The sequence below is a fragment of the Anoplophora glabripennis genome, unplaced genomic scaffold (genome assembly GCF_000390285.2).
Source record: "Anoplophora glabripennis isolate ALB-LARVAE unplaced genomic scaffold, Agla_2.0 scaffold229, whole genome shotgun sequence".
Classification (NCBI taxonomy): domain Eukaryota; kingdom Metazoa; phylum Arthropoda; class Insecta; order Coleoptera; family Cerambycidae; genus Anoplophora; species Anoplophora glabripennis.
Window position 1 is genome coordinate 215,882 of NW_019417127.1, and position 25,290 is coordinate 241,171.

At 31.7% G+C, this 25,290-nt stretch overlaps 1 protein-coding gene across 1 annotated transcript in view; it reads left to right on the top strand.

Annotated features, from left to right (window-relative positions):
- Positions 1-25,290, top strand: part of LOC108908085 (echinoderm microtubule-associated protein-like CG42247) — a 111,608-nt gene that overhangs the window by 58,647 nt on the left and 27,671 nt on the right. Inside the window, exons 3-8 of the mRNA XM_018712000.1 lie at positions 5,639-5,824; positions 7,133-7,491; positions 9,890-10,045; positions 22,026-22,175; positions 23,588-23,759; positions 25,153-25,248. Coding sequence (XP_018567516.1) covers positions 5,639-5,824; positions 7,133-7,491; positions 9,890-10,045; positions 22,026-22,175; positions 23,588-23,759; positions 25,153-25,248 — 1,119 coding nt within the window. The remainder of the gene's footprint in view (positions 1-5,638; positions 5,825-7,132; positions 7,492-9,889; positions 10,046-22,025; positions 22,176-23,587; positions 23,760-25,152; positions 25,249-25,290) is intronic.

Here is a 25,290-nt window from a genome sequence, read left to right on the forward strand (position 1 = left end):
ATCCTTTTTGGTCTCTTACGTGTAAAAGGTCAATTTTATGATCTACAAGAAGTCTTGATTTGCCTCCATGTATAGTTCTTTCTATGGGAAACTCTGGAAAATATAATAAAAACAAAGGACGACCTATTAACTTATACAGGGTGTAACTTTGAGTGGGGATCATATTTATACAGAGGCTTCTTTTGACCATTAGAAACAAAAGTTTATTTTTTCAAATTCCATGAAATTTGTTTTTAACCTTTTTTTTGTTTTGAAATCTTCGTGCCCCGCCGCTGGACAAGCTAGTGTGACGTCAAATTACGGTGCGCTTTAGTGCAGCGCAACCGCAATTGTGAACTGGGCTGTGCATTGTTGTCAAACCTCAGAAGTAAAGATTAATTATTAAAAATCAAATTTCCACACCACTCGTCATGAGGTACTTCTCTGGCACGTTACTTTTGTTGAGTGGGTGTTCGCTACGAGCCCTATCATCCCATAGAAACGAAAGTATAATTTTTTTAAATATGATAAACTATGAAACAGTACTTAACAACTAAAGTAGCAGAAAACTCAAGCAGTAATCAATAATTATAAATGAAATACACAAAAATAAATAAATAATATGTTACTCACCTGATTTTTATAACATAGCACTTGACATTTTTTGGTACTGGTACCAGGATCATCTTCCACGGTGTTTAAAATTTCTAGTTCCTAATTTCACATTATCCGAATTTGCTCCCATCCAACATTAGCGTACTGACGTTCAAAGCTCCCATAATCTCTTAAATGTTGAGCCAATCCGACAAACATTTATTTGATATCGTCTTCATTGCTCCTGACAAAAAGTAGGCTCTAACCATATCAGCTCTTTCTTCATTCGTTTACATGCCTTTTCAAATGTTATACAAAAACTTCTGTACCGTCACTAATCATTGAAATAAATAACTTTATAATATTATACACTTACACCGTACAAACCTACTTTCCGAACACCCTTTTGCAAACCGATAAAGTCGAAGACTAAACTAAAAATGGAACCAAATGAAACAGTGAAGTTTTCGGTCATTTCCGGTTTATACCAGGTGCGAAGACAGTCGGTGTATCCTGTTTCAAACGCATGCTGCAACAGAACAGCGGTGGCTAACCTCCGTTGCACCTCGGAAGCGTTTGGAACGTGACGGAATTCTACTTTTAAATTTAAGCTGTTCACGGTTTAATTTTGTTGTTATTTTATTTACTTTAGATTAATTTGTATAGCACCGAAGTGGCTGCATAACAAGAAAGAGTGGAAACATACCGTTCTTTTGTACATCCCTGTTTTAATAATTATCCTAAATCTACTGATGTAGTGACAGTAGTAATGTCAGAGGTCATGGACACTGAGATTCACAAATTAAATACACTGAAAAAACAATTACTTTCTATTAAAGGAATCGGTTGTTTTGAATGCAGTTAGTTTACATTTATGCTAGTTACATTGAGATAAACCAGTTACATTCAATACAAGTCATTTGATTAGTTTGAATTAAAAAAAGAAACAGTTTGCAACAGATTTGTCTATAATTAACAAATTAGATTTAATATAACCATTTATGAATTTAGAATATTTGTTAGGCGAATTAAAAGAATAAATTTTTAATACAAATTTATATTCGTTTTTATTTAATAAATATTATTTTATATTGGCCTATCTAACGTTACAATTAAACTTTAAAGGAAAATTATTCCAAATATATAGTTTCTTAAATGTGAACCAGCTGGTTATAAAAGTTAAATTTTTATATAGTTTAAAACTATTATCAGTTCAATAGTAAAATATATTATTTAAAAATTATTCCAATCACGTGACCAAGTTGTGTTCTCCCCTGACAGTCGTATCTTCGCCATCATGGCGACTATGTATGCAAGCTGCCTGTAGTGTATTGTTTAGTTCAGTAGGCTAGTATGGACCTCGGTATGGACTACGAGTATATCAAAAGGTAGTGTTTCTTGTTGTTCTTAGATCATATTCATAATATAACATGTGCATATAGTTACAGAGTGCTGTGTGCTGTGTTCCGTTTACTCATCATTAAAATGGATGCAGAAACTGTGAAAGTTAGGGTCAAACAAGTAATAATCGTCAAAAAGTCAGTTTTAAATAAGGACATAGTGTTGCTGTTGTAATTTCATAAATTTATAATAAAACCCAATTTAACAATCCGCCAATTATTTTTAATCATTAAACTGTCAACAACTGTGACAAGTAGTTTTGATCGATATATGTATGTATATAATAAGTTCGGAAAATACAAATCTTAAAATTAATTTTTAGCAAAAATGAAATGTTCGAATAAAAGTATCGTATATACTCGCATGTGCTTCTCTATTAGTAGATCTCAACACTATGTACCATTTCAAAAATTATAAACTTAGTTAGATAAGTTATCTAATTATCAGTTTCATTAAATTTGAGAAAGTACATAATTTTGAGACTAATCAAGAAAGAAATACGTCCAATTTTAGCGAAAAAAACAATTCACTTTTTATAAACCATTCATTTATTAATATTAAAATAACCTATTTTCACTGAAAAACTGTTAGTTCACATTAAGCTAAGATATATTTCTAATAATCTTATGTCATCTACATCTTAAAATATGTAGATTAATAATAAAGAGGCGAAATGTGATATTACACTAAAATAAATTAACATTCAAATAAGATTTATTACAAAACTATGAACTTATTATTAGTTACTTTTCACAATATATATGCTAGGCAATATCCAAAACTAGGATTAGTTCACGGCAAACGATATTTATTTAGTCCAAATAAATCCTGTTTTCAGTGTAGGTACATTGGTGACTTTAAAATGACACGTTGCTAAATTATACAAAAGCAATATGTTTTACCAAATTAGATTTCATTGTCGCTTCTCACAGTGTAGGTTAATTTAAAAACAACTAGCAACGTGGATAGTGCACTAATACGTAAATTCTGCACAGTAGCGGCGTACACACAATATATAATATTTTTTATAGTTTCAAACGTTTCTGCAGAGATGTGACATACTTAGTACTTAAAAATATCGATTGTCATCTATATTTGAAAAGTAATCTACCCTTTTTTTTTTTACTAAATATTGCTTTGCAATTGCATTGAAAGAATGTTTTGTAAAACTTCTATCTTTACTTTGTTTTTTCTAATTATAAAAGCAGGTAAAGGGAATATGGTGTTATGTAGAAAATTGTGTTCTGCCAACATAAAAAGGAAAAGAAAATACTTGTAGTCTTTATATAATTCAGATCTGTACGCATGTTATTGTTATAATGTATTCCTAAAATTCCTAGAAATGAGCAATATAAAATAATAAAACACAAGGTCACACAAAGTTTTCTAATATACGCTACCCCTTAACGTTGATGAACGTGAAAATATTTGATTAGATCAGAACGGTAGTTGATATTTTATACCATTACCTTTATAAGCCATTATACTCTCTCCTAACAGTAGCGTGTCTAAAAATTCAAGAAAGTGGCAAAAATTATGTATATGTAGTGTAAATATATACAATATTTATTTTATTAATTACAAAAGGACTTAAATTTATTAGTCTTTCAGAATCCTCATAAAGAAAAGGCTGGGCAGAGTTTGTATTAATAAATTTTATAAAATAAAATTAACTTGAATGGAATGAAACACGATTTTCATATGTGGGAAAATTTTATAATTTTGCTCAAAAGTGGTTAAAATTAAATCAACACTTATTTCTATTTGAGTTTAAAATGTAAATTTGGAGCATTAGAAAACTATCGATATTCCAGCAAATGCCGCATTTCTTTTTTCTAATTATTGCTATATGCGGTTAATATTTGTCACAATTTGTTTGGCTACAAAATTCAGATTTTAAATCGTTTGAAAACTTAAGGTAATAAAAAGAAATCACTTGGCGCCCTTACAAATACATATAACTACAAATATTTTTTTATTATAACAACCCACTAGCGACTAAACTGTTGTTAATCGGACATACCCTTTTATTATAACGCCAAAGTTAACGCAACAGCTTATACACGTAAACTTTGACTTTGATAGCAAATTTTCTAAAACTTTTGTATTACTAATTTCTAATTATGAAAGTAAGAAAGATAAAGGAGTGCAATTTTAGGAGAATATCCCTGTATATACAAGGTGTTAACGAAATAAGTACTAAAAAGTACTAAAATTGGAGTGTATGTAAAACATGTCGAAATATGATGAAAATACAGCCCCTTGAAGGGGAAACAGGCAACAGTTTTTATTGCATAATTTTAAAACGGTTTAATATTAATCGCGAAATTTTGGGATTGTATTACTATTTATATGCTTAATAATCGGCATAATATATAAATCAAAATTTGCTACAGGGGCGTAAGAAAATGCGGGACCATGGGTCAAATTTAACATTTTTTTTTCTACACAATTTTTTCTACTTCCTGAACAGAAATTATGAAAATTTATCATATTTTGCATAAAAAAGATACTCTTGTTAGATTTTAATAGCATGAGCCATTTTCTAGTAAAATCCATTTCAATAATTCATTATGTGCTAAACAATTTCTGATGAAAATAAAATGTATCAAATTCTGCCAGGAAAATTTTTTCGAACACAATCAATGTAGAGGTCCGTTAGCTTGTTTAATAAGCTTCAATTTGCTTTTTGAAAGGTCTTCGTACGACTATGGGTTATCGAGATATTGATCGTTGAATGAAAATTTATATATATATGTCTTTAATCATAGATATCTCAGCAACAAATTATTACACAGTAAATCCAAGGGCGATTTTGGATGACCATGACAGGTCCTTAAAGAGAAAATCGTAATTTTTCATTCAATCCATCTCATCTCGGTCAATAGTCGTACGGAGATCTTTCAAAAAGCGAATTGAAACTGATTAAACAATCTAACTGACCTTTACATTTATTGAGTTCGAATAAATTTGCTTGAGTTCATGGACAGTCCTAAAGAAAATTTTAAAATTTTTTCTAGACGTATTTATTTTTCCTCAATAATTATAGCTCAAAACAAATTTTTTGTCAAAAGATCTTGAAAATAGTTTTTTTCTATTTCTACACAACCATTTTTCACTGGATACTGGATACATCTTTTAAAAAATCACTAAAATATTTATGAAATATTTTTGTTCCTTTAGTTCTTTCGAGTAGTGTATAAAATTTATATTATGTCATCGGTTTAGTTTACGTGATGTCACTGTCCCGTAAGCGTCATTATAAATGAACTCCACTATATGTTTTTCATTACATCACACTTTTTTTATCGTGTAGGTTTTCAGTCACAAGCATTTTAACCAAAATATTTTCAATGTTTTATTAACTTGTTAAATTGAACTGAAATGTGGAAAACCCTATAGGTACCTAGGGTAGTAGCTATGGATTTTTTTTATGTTTTATGAAAAAGGTCAGAAGGGTTTTGCAAGGTGATTTATTTTATATATTTTTTAGAAAATATATAAATATTCCATTTTCTCGTTATATTTATCAATAGTTAGCTTTAAGTTGTGTAGAGTCAAACTATCTTTTCACTAGTGTAGACAATATTGTTAGCAAATTTTTGATATTCTTTGGAATTTTCTCTTTATAACATTCAAAGTAATATATCTTTTGTTGTTTCAGGCCGCCAGCTACGGAAAGAAAAATGGCATTTGGTACGCCGCCCCTGGGGGCCAGGGCTGGAGCAAGGCCGCCAGCAGGAAGGCTTCTATAGTCGAGACGGATGCGCCGCCCCCGGGGGGTGGTACCATAAAACCCAGTTCAGGAAGGGTCATTAGGATAATTAATAATATGGACCATACTATTCAGGTAGAGTTCTAGAATAATGCTCCTAATATTTTTGTAACCGGTGAAGAGAATTTTGTAAAAATACCAATATTTAATTTACTTAGAAAATATTTTTTATATACAGGGTCATTTAAAAATTAATGTTTCTAAATTTATTTACAAATTAAGATCGATTTTGTTAACCTACGTCATTCTTAATCTCGAATAGGATAGCATGAGATTCTCCCTTAGTCTTGTACAATAATTATGCCTGTCAGTGCGAGTGATTAAATTATTTAAATTTTTATGGATAAACAACAGACTGTCTAATATATAAATGCAAGGCATGTGTAAAATTCCATACCTCTTAAAAAGTGGCTTACAATGTGTTCCATAAGGTGAAAAGTAAATGACCCTAACTGTCGCTTTTTGTAAGTAAAATTCTTATTGGATTTAGCTGAGTTACCCCAGAGAACAACAGCGTAACCACTGCGAAATAGACATGGGCGTAGCTAAGAGGGAGCAGGGGTGTGCACGGCCCACCTCAGAAAGCCCGATTGCTACCCCAGAAAAAAAGATTTAATATTATCGCCTATCATATCGGCACATCGGTAAGTCGTTGACAGGTTTTTGAAATTTTATATCAACAAGTTGCGAGAGCTGTTTTTTAGATGCTTCATAGAGCTTGCAGCCATGGGCCACCCTAAGCAAAAATTCTAGCTACGCCCATGGAAATAGACCATCATTGTGTTGTTATCCAAATATGATCTCAGCTATCGTATAACAAAGATTTTGGTTGACAGCCTTGCACAAAGACTCTCAAATTGAGCCTTAGAGCTTTTGATGATGAATACATTTTTTGTGCAGAAAACATTGAGGGTTTAAAACATGCCGTCAAAGAACCAATTTTCCCAAAGTAGTAAAATTAGGGGCAAAAGAACCTCACGCAATCATACAATCTCCGACACTGATATGAATAAAAATTGAATTAGCGATCAAAAGTACCTAATAATGATAATTAAATTCTATATTTCAAACAGCTCATGAGATATCGCTAAAAAATTTAAAAAATATCTTCTTTTTGACACCCTATATCTCGATAACGGTGCATTTGCGGACCCATGTTAATAAGAACTTTTTTTCTTAGAATGAGCTAAAGAATTAGATCCCTCATATTCCGACATATGTTTTGAAACACCCTGAATACTGAGGTTCAAAATAACCAATGATCTAGTATGTAATTTTACATAAAAGTTTGAACTATATTCGTCAACAATGTTTGCAATCAACTTTAGCAAAATTTTTCCCAACAACGTACTGACTGACAACTGAACATTTTTATTGTTACAGTGCCGGGTCCTCCTCAATCTCCGCACCTCGCAGCCCTTCGAGGAGGTCCTCGAGGATCTAGGGCAAGTCCTCAAGATGAACGGCGCCAAGCGCATGTACACCGTCTCCGGCCAAGAAGTGCGTAGTTTCTCACAACTGAGGAACGAATTCGCCGACGTGGATACATTCTACTTGGGCACCGGCAGCGTGGGTGGTGCCGTTACGCCAGGAGTGATGTTGTCGCCTGTACGGAGGGCTCGATCGAGGGCCCCGCCAACTGCCATAGTGGAGGATATCAGCAAGCAGCGAAGGGCGAGGAGCAAGAGCAGGCCGAGGGCGCTGTACGCTCCTGAGAGCGAAATAGTTAGGACAAATGGTGAGTGAAATTAATTGTCGTTTATGAATTTGTTTTGCAGTTTCTGTGTAAGAAAATATCGTACGAAGGGTTTTAAACATTTAACAAATCAGCCTAGTGAACAATGGTAACTGTACAGGGTATTACAAAAAGGCCGTACGTAATGGGAGAAATATGCAAATCTAAACCAATTTTTTAGTGCAAAAGTGACATACAGAAGATAAAAAAATTAAGACAATCATTTTTCCTTAATATTTTTGACACAGTAGATATAAGAACCAAATTCGGTTTTCCATATTTAAAAGTCTCGACTTATAAGATTTCCGATTAAACATTCGTTCTTCATACTATTCTAAGAATAAAACGTGTTCTTAGTTGGCATTGCTAGCATCATCCGTTTCGAGAAAAAAAGGAATTTAATTTTGCAAGCCAAGTGACAAGTAACCATAAAAAAATCAAGTCATCTTATATTTCCTACAGATGCATTTGTTTATCAATAATTTGAAGTTTACTTGTTCCTAATATTTTGCTTTTTTTAAATCTCGTTTTTAATTATAATATTATAAATTAAATAAACCATATTTAAAAGAGATGCCTTGACACAACTTGTATACTGGGTAGGAAAGTACCGATGGTCTATCTGAAGTTACGTGTCTATCACATAGAAATCCATGTGATAGACAAGGATGGGTATAGTAAAGGCGTCTAATAGTCACCGCCCATTTGCCCCTTCCACAAATAAGAAGTGGATCTTATTTGTGGAAGGGCGAAACGGGCGGTGACTATGAGACGCCTTCATTATAGCCATCCTTCTCTATCGCATGGATTTCTATGGCTTACTTTATCGCTCTCACGTAACTTCAGATAGACCATCGGTACTTTCCTACCCGGTACCAATAGTGGAATAACAGATATAATTTCGGTTTATTTTCAACAAAATGTTAAGAAGGTATTCAGAAACACCAATAGGTGTCAACCAAGTTATTTTCAAGTCTGTTTCAATGATTGGAAGAAACGGATAGCTTTAGACATCGTAATCAAAATGAGTAATTTGCAGGACATAGACAAGAAGAAGACATTTTAGAAGTGGTTGAGGAAAACTCAAATATGACTATCTGAGAAAATGAAATGATGGAGTAAATTCTTGACATACCTATCATATTAAAAAAGATTAGATTGTACGTTAAATTTCGGTTGCTTTAAAAAGTCAAATTTCTTTTTAACTGGGACTACCTTGATATTTTTACACAGTACTCGATATACAACAGATTTTTTGGGAATACTGAAATAACATCCGTTAAGTAAAATATACACTATACAGGCTGTTATAAATTCGCTTCTCACTACAGGGATCTCGGAAACGGTAAGAGCTACGAAGTAGCTTAAATGCGGGCAAAGTTGCCCCCATTTGGATTTCACGGGGTATAACGACACTTACAGTGTAAGATACCTAATTCAAGAAACAAAGAAATCTCAAAAAAAATTAGATACATTTGGAGCAATTACACTGAAGATGAATTTTTCGAGACAAAACGTCTGAATCTGGTTCGGGCTGAGGCAGTACAGTATTGGGGATCATGAAAGCTTGCAAAAAGTGTAATAAAATTTCCAGGGTTGTATTTAAAAAAATGAAGTTGATGATGGTCCTGGAGAGACGAAGCGTTACATATAAAAATTGATTATGCCATTCGATAGAGGGCAAAAAGTGGCCATGAGAAAGTGTTCTTCTTTTTTCAATATTACCTCAAATCGAATAAGGCTGAAATTAAACAAAAACGGATTTCCAAAAATTTCGGTTCTTTTCAAATATTTCGAAAACTAATCATGTTAGCCTTGATTATTAGGCATAATGTTGGTCCCCTGATTACGCAACTTTTCCCCCATTTAAGCTACTTCACACCTCTTACCGTTTCCAAGATCCCTGTAATGAGAAGCGAATTTGTAACAGCCTGTTTACATGTTTCTTCAAAAATGAGATTTCGAGACGAATATATCTTGACTGTTAGTTTTGGGTTCATCCACATCAGTATAAAATTTCACATATTTTCTACAATGTCTGTAGAACAACTGATAATAATCTTTATCTATATATTTTTTTTGTATTTACAATAAACTAATTTGATTAACCAATATATTGACTAGGTTATTATAATATAAAAAAGTGCTAACAATACAGCAGCGAATTGTAATAAATCTTTGAATAATTTGTTAGATTAGAAATTTAATGCTTCGATCAGTTGACTACATCTTCTACATCTCATACCTACTTGTTTTTGTAATCATAGGTTGCTTGACAGGTTAGATAACTATATTTCATACAACTACTTTATTTAATATTCCTTTCAAATACTAAATTGTTAATTTTTATCTGTTATCTTGTTAAACTAGTCAAATGTAGGAACTTATATTTCTCCGTCATACAGGTTTTCTTTTATTTCAGATTACACTTTATTAGAAGTTTTAAAAGAAGAACCAGTTAGGGTATCTATAAAAGGCCTTAGGAGAACCTTCTATCCCCCCATACATCATGCACCGATGGACAATACTCCACCTGATAAAAAGATGTTGTTGGAGTGGGTGTATCCTTTTATATAATACATAGGTTTAAGAAGGGAGAGACAAGTCGTATACTACATACAGGATCAGTCTCCCCTTATTGTCCCCACTACGCTGTTTTGTTATTGAACAGCTCTAAGTTATACTACAAGTTTGGTCTATTTTAAAATAATAATTCCTCCACTTGGTCACCCAGACGCAGAGAACGGCAGCCTTTGAGCAGATAATGAATTTGAACAAGTTGGTAAATTTGAAAAATAATGTTAACACTCACTCATCACTAAATTACAGTTCTACCATCCCGTGTACAAAATAACTGTTACACTCCTTGAATTTAATAATGTAATTCGAATTCTTTAAATAAATATTAAGTTAATCTTTTCCACACAGCTGATACGATAATTTTGCCTTTAATATGGGCACATATTAATATACACCGTGTCCACCTAGTGCGCGTAAGTCCAATATCTAGGTTAATAAAATATATAACTTAATTTTTTTTCTACAGAGTTGCCTACTTTCCCGAGCTGCACAAAATGAAAATATATTTGCATATACAGGGTGTTCAGTTTTCCTGGGCAGGTACCTACCAACTTAGTTTTTTAAATGGAAACCTATATTTTTTATGGCATTATCGAATTCTACGTGAAAAATTAACGGGACAATGTGTCATGATCCCTATCAAAATATTGATAGTTTTCGATATACTTCGACTTTTCATTTTTTTTTCATATGTTTCGTCACTTCTAGTAGTTGACATAATTATGATTGTATGACAGCTAGAAATTATATTTTTTCAGGAACTGTAGAGTGAAGATGGCTCCTTCAAAAAACCTATCAAAAGTTGACCTGCGATATACAGGGGGCAAAAAAATCGTGCCAAACCTGATAATTTAAAATTTAAAAAATCTCGACTTTTTCAAGTAGAACACCCTGTGTTTTATGATTTCATTAGATGCCTTTCTGTAGACCCTACAATTTTTTAATAGCTTTCCCTATACCTAAGTTGCGTAGTTTTTGCAAAAAAAAACATTTTTATGTAAAATACCGGATTTGCGCCCGTTCCTTTGTCGGCAAAAAATATTGTAAGGGTATTTATTTTTATTAAATTTATTAGTTGTCTAGCTACACTATTTAAAATAAAAGTTAATAACTGAAAAATTTAAATATTTGAATTTAATAAATAAGTCTGGAAAGTAACCATTTATTTGTAAATAAAATCAAAAAACCATAAAATCGCTACAAGTGATTAAGAGTTAGTAAAATATGGGAAATGTTTGCTAGCAGCACGTATTTACAAAGCAAATAATCCAAATTTACAGAGCTTCCCACTGTTTTGAAAATGTGAAGGAAAGGTTTGAATGAACAGCAAATGCGAATTACGAGAAAACTACCAGGAGACATGAAAGTAACAACGATAATATTTAGTTTAAAGTTGTGGCGTCTGCTGTTGAAAATCCAAATATTAGTGCCAGAAAATTAGTAGTAACTTTGGAGTTTTCAAAAGCTTGACAAATAAAATATTGAAGAAGTTTCGTCCGTATCATATTGAAAATCAAGCACTGTTACCATAGTTAGGAAAGTTATTAGTGAAATTGGAGATTAAAAAATTTGGATGAATAGAATTTTGAAAAAACTAATACTCATAGTCGCAAGCTAACTTAAAATAGATGTTCAAACTGTCCACCGTTGTTTTCTACACAAAGCATTAATCTACGATGAAAATGAATGTGGACATTTCTTAACATTTGAGGCGTTATAGTTAGAAACTCGTTTTGAATCTTTTCTTTTAAGTCTTGAATATCCGTTGGTGGTACTTCGTATACTCGCTCTTTGATATAACCCCACAAGAAAAAGTCCAGACTATTTAAGTCAGGCGAACGTGCGGGCCAAGGAACTGGACCACCGCGACCTAACCACTGGTTTGTAAATACCTGCTGCTAGCAAACAATTTCCATGAGCTTCTCCTAATACACCATTTTCACTAATTCTTCTTTTGAATAGTTCATTGTATGCATGTTTAGTACTTTCTCTGAACTCGTACGTGAATATTCAATAGAAGACGAAATGACATGTAAACTGATTGTCACAAATTTTATTGCCTGACAGGCGCTCACTGCGTTTTTCCCGACAAAGGTACGGGCGCAAATCCGGTATTTTCCATAAAAATGTTTTTTTTTTTGGAAAAACTACGCAACTTAGGTATAGGGAAAGCTATTAAAAAATTGTAGGGTCTACAGAAAGGCATCTAATGAAATCATAAAACACAGGGTGTTCTATTTGAAAAAGTCGAGATTTTTCAAATTTTAAATTATCAGATTTGGCACGATTCTTTTTGCCCCCTATATATCGCAGGTCAACTTTTGATAGGTTTTTTGAAGGAGGATCTTCACTCTACAGTTCCTGAAAAAAAAAAAAATATTCTAGCTGTCATACAATCATAATTATATCAACTACTAGAAGTGACGAAACATAAGAAAAAAAAATGAAAAGTCGATTATCTTGAAAACCATCAATATTTTAATAGGGATTATAACACAGAGTCCCGTTAATTTTTCACGTAGAATTCGCTAATGCCATAAAAAATATAGGTTTCCATTTAAAAAAATTAAGTTGGTACCTGCCCAGGAAAAACTGAACACCCTGTATATGCTAATATATTTTCATTTTGTGAAGCTCGGGAAAGTAGGCAACTCTGTAGAAAAAAAATTAAGTTATATATTTTATTAACCTAGATATTGAACTTACGCGCACTAGGTGGACACGTTGTATATTCATTTTGAAACATAAAAGACAAAAATTATATAAGGAACATCGGCAATTATGATCATCTATTTCATATTGTAATGTAGCAAGAGATAAAGAAAATGGAAATGATGGCTATGGCTGGGCACGCTCAAGAAAGTGGAGCGATTAAAAAAATTTACATAATCGTAAGAAATGCATGTCTATGAACAATGCTACGAAATAGAAAAAAGGCGTGCCACTTTAATATAGCCCCGATAAAAGCTTAATTGCCACCTCTTGGTAATTTCTTAGGCAGTATTAATGCACTTCTAAAAATACATCATAATTTTAATTCAAGATCTGATACTAAACCATACTCTAATAAGGAAATAGGCACAGTTTTTAAGACCTGTGATACTCTAAAACAGAAGAGTTGAATACAAATCACAATATTATTGTGTCAGCATTATTAACTATTTTGTAATAGATACACATTATTTGTCATATTAAATTTTATCGGTATTTTGGAAAGCACCCATTAGCTAATAATACGTTTTTTACAAAGGGTTTAACTTTAAGTGGAGGGTCAGTTTATTAGGAGTGATAGTACGTGTTCCTCTGAATGCGAATTCTTTTTTTTTTTCATCAAATAAATAGTCGAATTATAATTAGTTTTAGTTACCAGTTCTTTCCGTTCGAAAACAACTGCAAAATAATTTAGTTGTGTGGCTTAGTGACGTGCCATTTTAAAGTCAGCATATCTTTTTGATATCATTATGGACGAAGCGCCGAACATTACAAAAACATTCTATTATTCTTAAAATTTTTATATAATTTATTAAATACGAACTATAATAATACGTATATACTTTACTAATTGTAAATAAAACCAATTTATGTTTTAAAATAATTACTTTTGTCGTTTTAAAAAATGTTTGTAAAAAAATTGATAAAAAAATTAATCTGATTGACATGAAATACTTTGTGAAATCGATTCAAGTTTTTATAAATAACTAAGTATTTGAAGCAGTACATTTTATGTCCGAAACTCAGTATCAATGAGATTTGACCTTCATCTAATTTAACTGAACTATATTAATGTCACTACGTAAAGCAGATAGTGTCGTATTTAGGAAAATTAAAATAGATAATACTAAAAGGTTATACAATAATTCTAAACAAGATACAGCATGTTTCTACCCTTTTTCTCTGATTCAGTCTCTTTAGTAGCCAATCCGTAATAGACATTATCGAAAGTAGACAAAACTGTAACAAAATTAAATCGCGAACAGATTAAAATTAAGCAGAATCCGATTCTGTCCCGAACGCTTACAAAGAGCAACGGAACATAGCCTCTGATGCTCTGTTAAAATTCCATACAACCACTTGTGAAGAGCCATCATTGCCAGTTGATTTCATACCCTAAGTAATTTTAAGGAAAACCGTTCATAAAACTATGCGCGATCAAAGTTTCATCTAACAAAGAATTTTTAAATATTTGCACTTAGTGAGCACCGGTAACTTCTGTAGATAATTATTTTTTATAAAACTTTTTGCTTGTATAAGTACAAAAGGTGTTATAAAACAAGCTTTTTTCTTGAGTAGAAAAAATAATTCAGACATAAGTCGTCTAGCCATACGTTCAGGTTCTATTCAATTTGTTACATTTCTTTCACATTTAACGATTATTCGTTTGTATATTCTTGTAATACATATCGTGTGTCACCTCGACCACCATCCCGTAATAAATTATACATAATTATATCGCACAAATTCAGTTTCTTAAGTTTCAAGGTACTATCGCATTTTTTTCCTGGGCTAAACATTTATTGCCACGCACGACATCAAACACGAACTCTATGAATATGCAAAAATTATTACAAAAAGTTTCATTAATATTTACCGCACATAATTATATACTTATCATTTAAGCATACTCCAATTTTCCGACTTCTTTTTTAAAGAAAACAATTGTTCATCCTTTAGTGTTCAAGTGTTCTTTTAACAGTATTTAAAAGAAATTTTACAATCTTATGCTGTACCAAGAAAAAAACGTTGGCCTAAATGACGAGAGGCAATACCTTTAAATAATATTTTACTTGAGTAATTATAAAAATAGAGAGAATAAGATCACTTGATTTCGGTGGAAGTGGTTTATTGTTTGCAGTTGTCTTAGGTTAAAATGTCTATGATTTAATTGGTGTCTATTTTGTCACTAGCAATACATTATTGAGGAATGTGTCAAATTGTGTCATACAAAAAGCTAGACAAAAGTTTTTATTCAAAGTAATTGAACAGGTAGTAGTTATTAATGATGCTATTTTTACATGATACTTATTATCTTACCAAGAAATGTTTAGTTATTCTTCTTCACTAGTGGGATTTTGTCTCATGGGTTAAAAAAAATAGTTACATACGAATTGCATAATAGTATTAAACAACAAGGTTTGAAAACGACTCTTTGCACACGAGCGAGACATATTGGTGGACCGAGCCGAAGGCGAGGTCCACAAGTCGAGCGAGTGTGCAAAGAGGTTTTCAAACGAGTTTTTTACGATACTTTTTATACGACTGCAAACAGAGACCACAAAAATCAAATTTTAATTTAAATCGTTTTTATTACTAAAATTGCCAACGCATTAATAAAATAAATTAAATAAGTACAATTTTTAATTTAACTCGTATTTATTAAGAAAATTACTAACGCATTAACAAAAGAAACTAATATTTAATATTTATGGTAACATTTGAACATTCCTTCAAGGTTACGCTGGGAAAAGCAGTATTATTGTGCACCTTGTTTTCGGTAATAGAGAATATTTTTGGTGTCGTGTTTTTAGTGCAGTTTTTCAGCGTGCGGTCGTTGTTTTCTTGTTGTATTCCAGTAGACGATCGTTGTTTTGATTCTGTGGCAGCAGAAGACACTGAAGACCATCTTTTTCGAAACTTCCATTTTATTTCTCAAATAGTCATCAACGTAGCATTCGCCAACTGTACTGGATTTCCACCCACCATGGCGTTTGAGGGCAAGCAGATTTGAGCCAGAATTGACTAAAATTGTGGCCGATGAACGCCGAAAACAATGTCCCGTGTAACTTTCTGGATTCTCTAGCATCAAAAACTTGGCGATTTCCCTAGCCATGTTTCCAATTTTGTTGATGCCAACGTTTTGGCTTGAACATTTTCCGTTTTGATAGTTTAAAAAAAACCTGCCTGTCTTCAGATTAGGAGGACGAAGAGCACAGTACTTTTTTAAGATAGTGTAAAGGTTTCCTGTAATTGTAAAACACCTTGGTACCTTTGTTTTTGTATTCTTCAGTTTAATCAGCATAGCACTGCCGAAATCTTTGGTGTCTTCTATTTTGAGATAACATAATTCCTCCCTTCGACATGCCCCAGATAGTCCAACTGCCACCACCGCCTTGATAAGTAAATATTTGTCGTCTGATGCTTTCGTCAAAAACCGGCAAAAATCATCTTCTGTGAGGATTTGGGACTTCTTTGGGACGTAGTTTTCGGATTTTCGTTTGATTAGCGCTTGCAACTTTTTATAGCTTCCAAGATCTATGTTGTGATTGGCACTTAACGTTGACTTGAGCATCGAAAAAATCGTCCACAACGTCGAAGATTTATATTTCTTAGATAGTTCTTCAAAATACACCATTACTGCGTTTTCTGAGAAAGTTTGGACATTTTTGGCTAGTCGCCAGTCCATAAATCGGCTTAACTCAGCTTCATACCTGCTTCTGGATTTTGTGGGCAGCAGTTCCGAACATATTTCGCTTGCTTTCTGTAAAATCTCTTCAGAATCACACATTTTCACACCCAAACTTCGGGAATTCAACAATTTTTGAAGTATCTAATCAACAAAATAAAGGAGCCGTGACGGTTGCTATGAAACTCAGCCAACTTGAAACATTGCATAATTTGGGTGACAACGTCAAACAAAAATCACAATCTGGAGACGCGTGTGCAAAGATGACAACCGTGTTTAGCACACGGCGTGTGCAAAATGCCGTTTTCAGAGCGTGTTTTCCGTGCGCAAAACCCCCTTTTGCAAGGCAGTCGTATAAAAAATATTTATTAAGGAAACAGTATTATTAATTTATTTTTACTTTTAAAACTACTAAAGTTCGTATGTTGACACTCCTGTTCTATAAAATACTAATTATAATATTAAATACTATAAAATTTTTTACTACCGAAATTTAAATTGAGGCCTCTAGACGCAAAACTATGACGGATATTTAAACAAATAAATTCATACAAAAAAAAATAAAAACAGAAAATTTATCGGTCGATAGCCGCACGGTTTAAGGCGTCAGTACTTCAATCGATGTGTGCTATCTGCCCGGATTTCGAATCCCGCGGCCAGCAGACAGTAGATCAGCTATACTTGTACGGAGGATTGGCATGCCCTGTAGGGTGGAAGAATGTTGGCTTGGGTCAATGTGAGAGATTGACACCGGTTGGCATTTGACCACCCCCCTAATTAATGAGGTTTTCCTCATTCCTGCACTGAATGGTGGTTAGGGCCTACCAACATAAGTCGTTCCTGGGCGCAAATGCGGCCTGCTTAATAATAATATGCCGCCTCCTCTTCTGCACAAGTCTCCGACTTCTGGGCTAATTCTCGTAATTAGAATGAGGAGAGAGATTAGAGAGATATTATTATAGAGAGAATCTTAAAAAAACTGCACGTTCCAGAAGAAAAGACTAGGTAGTAACACAAACTTTTGGGTGTGCGAAGAATAAATGTACACCTTAAAAAATTTGACTTAAAGTCTTAGATATCATGACGTTCCTTTAATTGTCGCTGATTGGTCTTTGTTTTGCGCCACTGGAATCCTGTGGTGTGAAATAGATTACGCAAACTTTCCCTGCCGCCTTTTTCACGAAACTTTTTGTGGTTACGTCTAGGTGCTATTTTTTTTAACATACCAATTTTAAACGTCCACATCATTTGAAATATTTTCCATTTATTCTTAATCATTGTTTTCACACTAACGCTAGTTGCTTTTTCAATAATTTCTTGTACTTCTTCTGAAGAAATTAATACATAGCCATTTGTACATCTTCTGTAATATTATTTAATTATATTGTGTACGATTTCACTACTGTACACAAGTGAAATGAATTTCAAGATTCAAACAACTTTTCCTCAGACTGTATCGATATTCACTTTTCGAAGTTCAGACAGAGAATGATCTCCGATGCTTGTCTGGTAACGTTGCCACTACGCATGTGAAATTCTCGGACAAGATGGATTTGGTCAAGCTGTCGTGAGTAAAATATTTCATTTTATGCCTAAAATAGGAAAGTAGAGTCCGTAGTGGCAATATTATGCAGTCTAGAGAGCTTATACTGATTTAAGAAGTGAAAATATTTTTTACACGAAATAGCTTTCCAGTAATTTACTCAAACACTTTATAAAAGCAAAACAACTTATCATAATAAAAATAAAGTGTTCCTTTTTGCGATTTAATAAACACCAGTGTAATTCAAAATCTCTGACTCTGCATAAGTAGACCAAGCAAATTAAATTTTTACTCGAAAAAAGTCCTATCCGCTAGATTATTGTAAAATTGTCTAAAGGAACATAATACAAGACATCTCTCGTCTCGCGAGTCAAAAACTTTTATTAGCTAACTTTTCTATTTAAACAAATAAGTGAGGAAAACAGTTTTTTCACTTTGCAGGGAAAACCATCAATTTTAGCGAAAAGTAACTCGCAGACAGCTTATAGGGAGTAAAATTATCTACAAAATGAGACTGGTTAAATTAAAATCGGTTAATAAACAAAAAAGTTATTGCAAAAAAACAAGAAAAGTGCCCATTTTTTCATTTGTTTATAACTATCGCATTTATTGTTAAAATTTTATAAAACCTATGACAAGTTGAGGGTTTTGTCATACTTTAAAAGTGTGCCAAAAGTGGGCGCTGTAGGTGCAATAGTTTTCGCACAATTCTATTTGTTTATAGCGGAGGCTCCAAAAGTTATGAACTTTAAGCCTCTGTACAGACGTTAATTTTCAATCAAACATGATTCTGAAAGCGTCATTGTAATCTTAAAGACGCAATTAAGCGACCTATTAAAAAATATCACCGTTTTTTTGACATTAACATTCTCAAATTGTGCATTAAAAAACCGTGCGTTTTTCGCTTATAAACAATTTGAATAACATTGTTGCTATTTATGCTATCTCACCGAAAATAGATGCAATGGATAGCTGGCAAAAAAATACAGTTTTAAAATAAAAAAAGTACCCTCTACGACCAACAGGAGCCAAGATAAGATTTTTTTTTAAAAAAATCGTAGCGCAATTGTTTATAAATATTAAGACTTGAATTTTTCGCAAAATAAAGTTTACGACGTAAACTACGATTTCCCGTGAATTGCATTGAAAAATGTGGAAAATTAACGACTCACGAGCCCTTTAAAGAGAAGGTACTCGCTAAGTAAACTGTCCGGCGGCCGGCGGCGTGGTGGTGGGGGAAGCTCGTCCAAGCGGTCGCGCGCGCGAGAAAAGTTAATTCCAAAGTTCAAATTGAAATTTTACAACATCTCTGCTTCTATTCATCGTAGAAATTTATTTTTTTAACGGGTAGCTCGACGAAAAAATAACAATGGGCATATTTACGAATTCGTAGAATAGCCCTGAACCCCAGAAAAAATGCATCTTTTATACTTAATTTTTTTTAATTTACAAAAATGTCACAAAAATTATTGTTAAACGAAATATTAATTAAAATTTCAATTTCGGAATTATTTTACTATTATTAAATAAATAAATGAAGCTATCGTTCATTTAAAAAGTTATTTTTTTTACATATTAAGGCAAAGTAAACTTGTTTTTTCAATATTTTGTTAGCTATTTAATTACGATTTAAATGTAAAATTAAAGTAAAAATTCACAAATTATTTTCAAATTATTATTTATTGTTAAAAGATTTAAAAAAGAATAAAAAGCATTTGAATTTATTGCAAAATTCTCAAAATTAAAAAATATTAAAAATAACGCGGTCGATAAAATTACAATTTTAACTTCCTGAAATTTTAATATATAAAGTTTTTTTATTATATTTATTACTAATTTTATAAACATAATCAAAATTAATTCAAAAAATATTAATCACAACCATTTTCAATAATAGATATAAATAATGCAATATAATACAATTTAAAATTTAAAATTTTTTCTATTTTTATGAGAAATAATAATTTGAAAATAATTTATGAATTTTTACTTTAATTTTACATTTAAATCGTAATTAAATAGCTAACAAAATATTGAAAAAACAAGTTTACTTTGCCTTAATATGTAAAAGAAATAACTTTTTAAATGAACGATAGCTTCATTTATTTATTTAATAATAGTAAAATAATTCCGAAATTGAAATTTTAATTAATATTTCGTTTAACAATAATTTTTGTGACATTTTTGTAAATTAAAAAAAATTAATTATAAAAGATGCATTTTTTCTGGGGTTCAGGGCTATTCTACGAATTCGTAAATATGCCCATTGTTATTTTTTCGTCGAGCTACCCCAGTTTAAAAAAAAAAAAAGTTTCTACGATGAATAGAAGCCGAGATATTGCAAAATTTACAGCGCGCACTTCCCCCACCACCACGCCGCCGGCCGCCGGACAGTTTACTTAGCGAGTACCTTCTCTTTAAAGGGCTCGTGAGTCGTTAATTTTCCACATTTTTCAATGCAATTCACGGGAAATCGTAGTTTACGTCGTAAACTTTATTTTGCGAAAAATTCAAGTCTTAATATTTATAAACAATTGCGCTACGATTTTTTAAAAAAAGATTCTTATCTTGGCTCCTGTTGGTCGTAGAGGGCACTTTTTTTATTTTAAAACTGTATTTTTTTTCCAGCTATCCATTGCACCTATTTTCGGTGAGATAGCATAAATAGCAACAATGTTATTCAAATTGTTTATAAGCGAAAAACGCACGGTTTTTTAATGCACAATTTGAGAATGTTAATGTCAAAAAAACGGTGATATTTTTTAATAGGTCGCTTAATTGCGTCTTTAAGATTACAATGACGCTTTCAGAATCATGTTTGGTTGAAAATTAACGCCTGTACAGAGGCTTAAAGTTCATAACTTTTGGAGCCTCCGTTATAAACAAATAGAATTGTGCGAAAACTATTGCACCTACAGCGCCCACTTTTGGCACACTTTTAAAGTATGACAAAACCCTCAACTTGTCATAGGTTTTATAAAATTTTAACAATAAATGCGATAGTTATAAACAAATTAAAAAATGGGCACTTTTCTTGTTTTTTTGCAATAACTTTTTTGTTTATTAACCGATTTTAATTTAACAAGTCTCATTTTGTAGATAATTTTACTCCCTATAAGCTGTCTGAGAGTCACTTTTCGCTAAAATTGATGGTTTTCCCTGCAAAGTGAAAAAACTGTTTTCCTCACTTATTTGTTTAAATAGAAAAGTTAGCTAATAAAAGTTTTTGACTCACGAGACGAGAGATGTCTTGTATTATGTTCCTTTAGACAATTTTACAATAATCTAGCGGATAGGACTATTTTCGAGTTTCTCTTTTATTTTCGCTAATTTTCCTGGTGTAAAGGGGTAAGTGTGTATGTTACGTTTCCAGAAATTGGAGGTAATGTAATAATTTTACTTTTTTTGTGCAAAGCTGTTTCGCTAATCTCTACTTTTCAGAAAACTTTTCTACTTTGCTTTACTTTACTAACGAGTAATTTTTTGGCTGTATCAATTTGTTCTAGGGTTACAATTTTGCAATATGGATGTTTTATTTCATTTTGTTATGATGTGTGAGCAAATTTCAGCTAGTAATTAAATTATAGAATTTTCTGATATATGTAGATATGTAAGTGCGCCAATTTATGGAAACGTACCCAAACTAAACTATACAGACTATTTTCTATTTGCTGTTAAAGATTAACAAAAAATGTAACTTTTATAAAATTTCTTACTATAATAATTTTAAAGAAATTGCTTTTGCTTTCTATATTTATGTGCAGTTATATTTCTGTATAAGTCTTGGAACTATTAAAAATAGTAAACTACCTACTTAAAAACAAAATTACTTCAAATTGATGGCATGTTCGCGCACTAGATACAAAAGCCAGCAGAAGAAGGAAGCAATAAATAGATGTATAAATATAAATAATTCGGGATACTTCGATAGCTAGATAGAGTCTAATCACCGATGACAATTTCACGCACTAGCTGTTGTTATGTTTTTTTTTGTGATTTTCCTAAACCAAAATCATAGGTACGGCTATCGAGGTACAGATTCTAGGAGAAACTTGTGGGTACTGCCCACTGGTGAATTACTTTATTTTGTAGCAGCTGTCGCTGTAATGTATGATAGAGATGAAGAGACTCAGAGGCATTATACCGGACATACCGAAGACATCCAGTGGTAAGAACCAATCAACATGTATTTAAAAATCGATAAAATAAGAATAAATGGCTGATCGAAGTTCTACCAATTTCCAGTCTTGTAGGACAATTTTTATATATTTTAATTTAACCGACACATTCTATCTGGATGCAGACTAGACTCTATAAAATTATTTAATTTGAATATAACATTTTTACAGAAAACTAGAAACAGTTGTTAAAATTTCATTAAACTTAATGCACAGTTTATCTAATTTCAACATTTTATTCCAAAACCCACTTTATTTCGATTTTTTATTAACAAAGACATAAGTCAGACGATATAAAAAAGAAATAGGTAACATAAAGCATATTTAATATTTTTCATCACTGCTTATTTATTGTTTGTTACTGTATGTACATTTTAACGAATAAAAATAAGCCTTTGCTTCCTCACTTAAGAGCAATGTTAATATCGAAACTTAAAAACAGTTATTTTTTATAATTTAATTTGTATGTCCATTGATTTGGATTTTGAAATAACATGTTGACATTAAAAGAACTTTGCATCACGTTTAATGCATTTTCAGTTATTCGGATATTTAATTTTTCTTAAAAAATGTGGTTAAATAATCATCAATAAACTCATTTAAGCGACGACAATATTTAAAATAAATTATTAGACACAGAAAGTTCCATGTTTACTTCTGGGTACGGGATTTGACATTATAAGAAAAAAAATTTTAACAAAATAAAATTTTCTTTTGACAAGTGTTTTCTGGAATGTCCCAGGAAACAGTTATCATACAGTAACCACTATTTCTCAGTTAAAAACAAATGAATTTTAGTAAACTTATTTCAATCTAAAAATGCTTAATTTAAGAGTTAAAAGTTGGTTAAATTGTTAAAATTTTTCTTTTGAAACAGTTCTTAATTAATTTTTGAGAACCAACATTATATCTGATTCAAAATTGGTACCTGCGGGAAACAATAAAAATCGTCTTCAATCATTGCTGCAGTGACGTATGGATGTGAAAATATGTTCTCCTATCTTTTAAGGAAAATTACATGTCGATTCCACACGAATATTGCTCTTCATCAGTTTATATTAAAATCGCTAGATTTCGAATAAAAATAGAATATTTTATTTGCTCAAAAAAAAAGAATTAACTAATGTGTATGAACTTTTTTGTTTATTTAAAAAGAAAAGTTGGGAGGATGCCAAAAGTAATGTTCCTACAACATAGTTCCTATTTTTTTCTTTTTTTTACTCGAAATCTACCAATTTGAAAGAAAATTGACCAATTGTTGTATTGATCAATTTGGAAATTTCATTGCTTTCCTGAAAAGCACTTGTTATTTAACCTAAAGAATCTATAGTCGCTGTATGACCACTGTCTTTAGGGACTTCCTGTATGTTAGACAGTTATTGACTGTTTCTTCTTTTGACAGTATGGATTTACATCCTTCGCGGGAAATGGTTGCTTCGGGGCAACGAGCTGGTAGGAATAGGAAAACACAGGCTCATATCAGGATTTGGAGTACGGAGACCTTACAAACTTTATACGTTTTTGGCATGGGTGAATTTGAAGTAGGAGTAGCAGCTGTCGCTTTTTCAAATCTGGTAAGAAAAAAATTCATTATGTTTCCAAGTCTATTTGGAATAAAATATAAAGTTATCTAACTCGGGGGCTTATTATATAGGTCATAGTAAAAAAAATAGGTTGATTTATTAAAAAAAAACGAATTACAGTTTTTATTTAACTACCTACTGCTAACCTGCTGTTTATTTCAACAAATTATGTTCTTTTTTCAATAATAAAATTTGTATTGGGTTTTTGCGAATTTGTTTTTCATACAATCATACATTGCAAAATGTTTTAAATTTATGAAGAGTTTAAATTATTATCTTATTTTTATCACTTTATCTAATTTCTTGTCAACTTAAGATTTACTATCTACAGAGTATTCACTATCTGCTTTTTGTCTCTCTTTCAGGAAATTGCCTTGCTTTTTCAAAGAAATATGTAATAATATAATATAATATAAACCCAATTAATGTTTCGAAGATACGAATATAAATCAACCTTTTGTTTTTTTTAATGGAATACCCTGTATATTTGTCGTTTTTTGGAATCCTCTCCTTTTTCTGATTACAGTGATATATTCATGGTTCATACATGCTTCAACAGTTTGCATAATATTTTAGTTATTTACTGACCCACCACAATGGATAAAGTCAAGGTTGCCATGGAACCAGTGCATACTTTTCCGCTATTAAATTTTAAATATTTTTTAGACAAAAATACTATACTGTAAAGGGTGTTTTATAATAACTCCACTGTGTTTTCTTGTGAAAAGATAAACTAATATAATTTGACCTTCATATACTTTCAAAATATCAATTTTCAAACGTCATTATTACGAAAACTCATAGATCTTATATAGTTTACTAGGTCTATGCGAGAACCGCTGATTTTAATGATATGGTATGTTATACAAAAAGTGTTCAGAATTTACCGTACAATTAAAAAATGGCATAATACACAGGATGTTTCATTAAAAAAATCAATGATGACTGCATATGTTCTTCTTGAGACACCCTGTATACAATTTTCTTATGTCAAAAAATCTGTAACTAAAAATACTAATAGACGTGTTCGAGCATTTTTCCACAAAATAATTACCTGAATTTTAAATTAATTTGTTCCTTTCATCATGAACGTACTGTATATATTTCTGAAATAAAATTTCTGAAACTTTGGTCTTTACCATTTTTCCTAAATATAAAGGTAAAAAAAACATAATGTTATGTGAATGAGTGTTAACAATGTTATGGAGACACTGTCCCAAAAATAAATAAACCAAATAAATTTGGTTGCTGAGCATATGAACAACCTGAATTTTGTATCCGACTCTAAAAGGCAAAATTAGCATTCATGAAAACAGTGTTATGTTATGCACTTACCACATATTCAACTATTTACTCATGTTTAACTAATAAATATTTTTTCTAGAATGGTGGCAGCTATGTATTGGCTGTTGATGCTGGTAGAGAAAGTATATTGTCTGTGTGGCAATGGCAGTGGGGACATTTATTAGGAAAAGTCGCTGTGAGTATACTAGATTAGAAAAAAGGAGATCTGCTGTTTTTT